This window comes from Medicago sativa, chromosome 1, assembly GCF_051527215.1.
Source record: "Medicago sativa cultivar Bolivia chromosome 1, Bolivia_mono, whole genome shotgun sequence".
NCBI lineage: Eukaryota > Viridiplantae > Streptophyta > Magnoliopsida > Fabales > Fabaceae > Medicago > Medicago sativa.
In genome coordinates, this window is record NC_140749.1 from 13,692,191 (window position 1) to 13,698,212 (window position 6,022).

Genomic DNA, 6,022 nt, shown 5'->3' on the forward strand with positions numbered 1-6,022 from the left:
ACTAAAACATAATAATATCCACACCACACATACAATTCTAATCTGATGTAATCGGTTTCACTTGATATTTCTTTTTCTATTGATACCATAATCAACTTGATTTAATCTTTGTTGAAACAATATAAGACCTTTTTATCAATAGTTAAATATGAGGCCTTTTTCAAGTTTTTTTTAGGCGTAAAACAATTGCTTTGGTGACCTTACCCTTAGATCGGCCCTGGTGGTAAGAGTTTAACTTTATAATCTCAAGTTACAATATTCAAATTCCCTCTCGAGAATAAAATGGTCATTGAATGTCGCTTTAATTGCTAACTATTATGATTGTCAATTATGGTTTTCTGTACTAGCTACCAAACAAGTTACAGATCATTTCCATGTTGCTTGATGCGAGAGATGTTATCATTTTGTTGGTACTAGCTGAATTCAAAAGACGACCTAGTATGAATACAAATGAATAGTGAAGCAGTTCAATGTCTTCATGTGATAATATGAAATCTCAATATTGTTATGGTGTGTATATGCATATAAATCGCAAGAAGGATGAAAATCTTCATCCAGTGGGGAGGGCAAGAATAAGAAGATAAAACAAATAAATGCAAAATTTCCTTCTCCTTTGCAATGATCTACCATTAAACATTTCAACTTGGAAGCTTCTACATGCTAAAAACTTACCTAAAAACCTAAGCTAAACTTTATACTTAAATGGCTTGTATTTATGAAATGCTTCACTAAACCCATGAATGGCTGCAGTTGCTGTAGCTATTGATATTAGCATAAAAATAAAGTTCAAAGATTGAAGTCCAAACCATTTGATAGATAGTCTCTTAATCTTTTGTTTGGTTATAAACATTTGAATTGGAAAAAATATTGTTAATGGCCAATACCCCATAGCTCCAAGAAGTGCAAGCATTTCATTGAAAAAAGGCATTGCCATAGCCAAAATAGTCACTATTGTGACAAATATGGTTCTCCAAATTAGCCTAAATAAGTTCAAGTTGCAAATGCCTATCGAGTACTCTCGACTTATAAAACTTGATTTCGGCCACCTTTGACCAACCAACGATTCAACCACGCCGAAAATAGGTTGGACAATGACCTACATATGCACAATTTCTTCAAGATCATTGATCACTTCTAATATTCAAATAAATCATAAGATGTGAATGATAATAAGAATTCAAAAGTTTAGTGTCAAACCTGATATGCTCCAACTAAATGCACAACAACAAAGACATTGGCTAAATCAACAAGCCAAAAAGGCTCTTTAAAGCCAGAGCCCATAAGGATGCTTCCTGGAGTGTTTGAACCAAATGCAGCATAGCCAGAACAGGCACATAAGAGAAAGATAATTGTCATTGCTGATAATCCTACTTTGTTTGCCATCTTCATCACTTTATTTTCTGGTGGTGATGACTTTAACGAGTCCTATTTTTCACAGCACACATATAATTATTTCAATTAAATGGGAGAGAATGCAATTATGTTTGCGAATACAGAAAACCTCTATGTTCCGGAACACCATATCTACACCATATTCCACTAGGCTAAATTTGTGATACTATGTCTATGCTATAGTGCAGTGGTTTTCATACATAATACTAACAAAAAGGTATATGTAACTTATCCAAATTTAGATCAAATATATGTACATTTATGTTTATATATAAAAAAAATTAATGCATTTTTTATCTCCCAATTTTTTTAAAAAATATATGAAGTTTAGGTCCTTCATTTTAAAAATCAGTTTTTTTTCTCCTCAATTTAACTTCTTTTTCTCTCTAGAATTTTGGTCTCTTATCTCACTTTTGAGTCATATTGATGATATGGCATATTCATTTATGATGTGGTTGCGCTTATTAGATCGCACCACTAAATATTCATGTCAGTAAATATATGTCTAATAAACGTTGCCCTGTCAAAAAAGTGCAGTCACGTCACATAGAATAAGCCACATCATCAAAAAACGATCCAAAAATGAGATGAATGATCAAAATTTGGGAAAAAACTAAATTGCAGAATTAATAAACTGTTTTTAAAATAGGGGACTAATTTTTTTTTATTTTTTATAAGTGCTATATTACAAAAAAACTACTAATATGGACCATAAAAAGACCTTAACTACTATAGTTTGCTTCATTTCATACCTGAATATCGATAGCAATTTGAGAATAGCTGCTAGCAAGTGCAGTGTTTCCCAATGCAATGAGTATATTCCACACTTTGTCTTCTGAATTTTGCTCACTGTTTACTCCAATTAAAGAGGTACTCTTTCCCTTCCCTGTTTCAATTTATTTAGTAACAGTTTGATTGTATAATCTCAAAAATAGTTCAAATCTAATGTGAATGTATCATTAGTGTCCAATACCAAAAATAGTAATAATAAAAAATAATTTAGAAATGACTAAGAAGAGGGGGAAAATTAACCTTGGATGACGGTAGCAAGAGAAAGTCCAATACCAATAAATGCATAACCAAAAGATGTTGCTGCTGCTATGATTGAGAGCCATGATAATTTGTGAAAATTGGGGATTTGAGACAAAAAGATTTCAACAATTCCCAGACTAATCATATAGGGATTATTAGAAAATTGGCATGGAGCTTCAATTCCCTTTTTGTGGAAGCAATTAATTTTGTGTATTGACCTAAAATATGAAACATTTTGTAATTAAAACTCGAGTATATTAACTCTCGTGCGCATATTGCAGGTAACTGAGATTAATTTGAAATGCTGACATCTCTTAATATAAGTTTTTCCGGTCAAGAATAGAAACCCTGACTAAACTGGTAAAGATATTCAAACATCTACTATTTTCGTCACCAATTTAGTATACAAATCAAAAGTAAACTAAAAGAACACGATAAAAGAACTTACACCACGCCTACAGATGTTGTTATTGTGTATCCAATTGCAGCTCCACTAAGCAAAGCATATTGGACAATTCCGCATATCAAATACATTTTACCACCTAAAAAGAAATGTAAATATATCTATGCACAATAATTAAAATATAATTCATCTTGTATGACATGATATATAATTTTATTACCTAAGATGGTTTTAACAGCTTCCATGTAAGTATTCCTCTTGCCAGTGACAGGGTCTGGTGTTCTGTAACAATCAGCTAGAAGATTGGAAGTGTAGAGTGTGACAGCACCTACGATTATTATATATGAAATACCAAGGATCCACCCCATTTGAGCCATCACCCATGGCAATGTCAGCACACCAGCACCAATCACTGCCGTTATGATATGCGCGGCTGCGGTCCATAATGTCCCTGTAGTTTAAAAGGAAACGAGGTCTGAGTTGAGTGTACGTATAGATGAACTTGCACAATATTATCTTGTAAACAACATGTATTTAAGCTGTTAAAGCAAATATTTCGCTGCTGGAGGGAAAATACATAAGTTGCATAGCCTCAAAGGTATTAGTCGTCCAATTTCAAAGGGCAATTCTCTCACACAATATTTGCAGCAAATTGTTTAACCTAATTCTAAAACGTGCAAGAGGCATTAGTAGGAGAGATATTAAAAAACAAAGCTAATACATGGCAAGTGTGTACGCTTTCCAAAATTTATTAGGCTAAAGTGCAACTTTGGCCCCCTATCTTTCAAAAAGTTGCGATTTTGGCCCCTTAGGTTTGAAAACTACAATTTTGGTCACCTATGTTTTAGCCCCTTTGCATATTTGGTCCTTTTTCTCAATTTTGACTGGTCAACGCCCATGTGGCATGCCACATGGGTAATTATTAAATTAAAAATAAATAAAAAATCATTTTTTAATTAAATAAATGAAAAATCTAATTAAAAACATTTAAAAAAATCAGGAAAATTGAAAAATTAATAAAAAAATTGAAAAAAATTCTGAAAATATTAAAAAATTCTGGAAAAATGAAAAATTAATAAAAAATTGAAAAAAATATAAAAAAATTCTGGAAAATTGAAAATTAATAAAAATGAAAAAATACGGAAAAAATTTAAAAATTCTAGAAAAATAAAAAAAATCAGAAAAAATACGGAAAAAATTTAAAAATTCTCGAAAAATTAATAAAAATAAAAAATGATTAAAAAATAAAATAATCTAATAAAATGAAAAATTCTGAAAAAAATAAAAAAGATTAAAAAATTCTGGAAAAATGAAAAATTAATAAAAAATATTAAAAAATTTCAAAATTTTCGAAAAAATTAAAAAGATTAATCATGTGTATTTATAAACCGAGCTTAGGTTTTTTCAGTTTATTTATTTCCAAAAACATTTCAGTGTATTTTTGTGTATTTATTAACCGAGAATAAGGGAAAAAATATATGTATTTATAAACCGAGCTTAGGTTTTTTGTGTATTTATTTCCAAAAAAATTTCAGTGTATTTTTGTGTATTTATAAACCGAGAATAAGGGAAAAAATATGTGTATTTATAAACCGAGCTTAGGTTTTTTGTTTATTTTTCGAAATTTTCATTAGTATTTTTTCCGGGAACTTTTGTGTATTGATAAACCGGGAATTTTTGTGTATTTATACACTGAAAAAACCTAAGGTCGACATATATACTAATGAAAATTTTGAAATTTCGAAAAATACTAATGAAAATTTCGAATTTTTTTTAAATATTTTCCAGAATTTTTATTTTTTCATTAAAATTTTAATTAGAATTTTTCCAGAATTTTAATTAAAATTTCGAAAATTTCATTTTTCCAGAATTTAAATTTTTTTCAGAAAATTTCGAAATTTTATTTTTTCATAATTTTTATTTTTCAGAATTTTTAATCTTTTTTATTTTTTTAGAATTTTTCATTATTTTTCATTTTATTATATTATTTTATTTTTATTAATTTTTCCAGAATTTTTAAATTTTTCCCGTATTTTTTAATTTTTTTCATTTTTATTAATTTTTCAAATTTCCAAATTTTTTTTATATTTTTTTCAATTTTTTTATTTATTTTTCATTTTTCCAGATCTCTTTAATATTTTCAGAATTTTTTTATTAATTTTTTAATTTTCCTGATTTTTTAAATGATTTTAATTATATTTTTCATTTATTTAATTAAAAAATGATTTTTTATTTATTTTTAATTTAATAATTACCCATGTGGCATGCCACATGGGCGTTGACCGGTCAAAATTGAAAAAAAGGACCAAATATGCAAAGGGGCAAAAACATAGGGGACCAAAATTGTAGTTTTCAAACTTAAGGGGCCAAAATCGCAACTTTTTGAAAGATAGGGAGCCAAAGTTGCACTTTAGCCAATTTATTAACATAATTAAGTGATTCATGGTGCTATTATTGTAGATACAACTGCATCAGGTCACATTTTGAATTGTATATTACATTTCATTTCATTGGAAAATTTAAATGAGAGCTATGAAACATGGACATAGACAGGACACCGATAATAATTTGAAAAAAATGACATAATTCAATATAACTTTAAGTGTTGGTATTAGATATATACCGACGTGTGTTCGACATCGACACACATCTTATCTTGTGAGTGTATGTGCTTCATAGAATGAGAGAGATTATAATTCACCATGCAGAAAATTTTGAGAAAGAAAAAGAGCTATATAGACCTGTTCGTTTGGGTTTGCCATCATCATCTACAAGAGCACCGTCATTTGCAACTACTGCTATATCAATCTTCCTTTCATTTTGCACCTCACTCGTCTCCATGCTCCTCAAAGTTGAGTTCACGATAAACAAACTTGGCTTTCAGATCTAAGATATATGAGTATGTAACAAATAAAACCACGTGTTTTATTGAGTAGAATAAAAATTTCAAAAAAATCAACAGAAATAAGGAATTTAAGGCATTGAATTATGACACATCATACCAAATTTCTAGCACCATTTGACATTGTCCATCTTAAATAGTAGTTAAAAGAAACGCTCTACTCTCCCTTTCAAAAAAAAAGTGCTCTAGTCTAGAATTTCAATCAATATTTTTTTTATCGTAATATTCATAAATATTTATGCATGTAGATATCCACAAATATTTGTAGATTTGTAAAATTCAATATAATAAGG

At 29.0% G+C, this 6,022-nt stretch overlaps 1 protein-coding gene across 1 annotated transcript; it reads right to left on the reverse strand.

Annotated features, from left to right (window-relative positions):
* Nucleotides 1-573: 573 nt before the first annotated feature.
* On the reverse strand, nt 574-5,783 carry LOC146952872 (amino acid permease 8-like). The gene is made up of 7 exons (XM_085706867.1): nt 5,569-5,783; nt 3,048-3,278; nt 2,873-2,966; nt 2,425-2,642; nt 2,145-2,278; nt 1,198-1,425; nt 574-1,096 (listed from the first exon to the last, which is right to left on the reverse strand). Exons 1-7 carry the CDS (start codon nt 5,666-5,668, stop codon nt 686-688), a joined length of 1,416 nt encoding a protein of 471 aa, XP_085562993.1. The 5' UTR covers nt 5,669-5,783; the 3' UTR covers nt 574-685.
* Nucleotides 5,784-6,022: the final 239 nt, after the last annotated feature.

Bases quoted from the DNA above. Each gene is read 5' to 3' on its own strand.
- LOC146952872 (XM_085706867.1), bottom strand. From the start codon at position 5,668: ATGGAGACGAGTGAGGTGCAAAATGAAAGGAAGATTGATATAGCAGTA. The intron at 3,279-5,568 runs GTCTATATAGCT...TTTAAACTACAG, and splicing joins TGGCAAACCCAAACGAACAG to GGACATTATGGACCGCAGCC. The intron at 2,967-3,047 runs GTAATAAAATTA...ATTTCTTTTTAG, and splicing joins AGCTGTTAAAACCATCTTAG to GTGGTAAAATGTATTTGATA.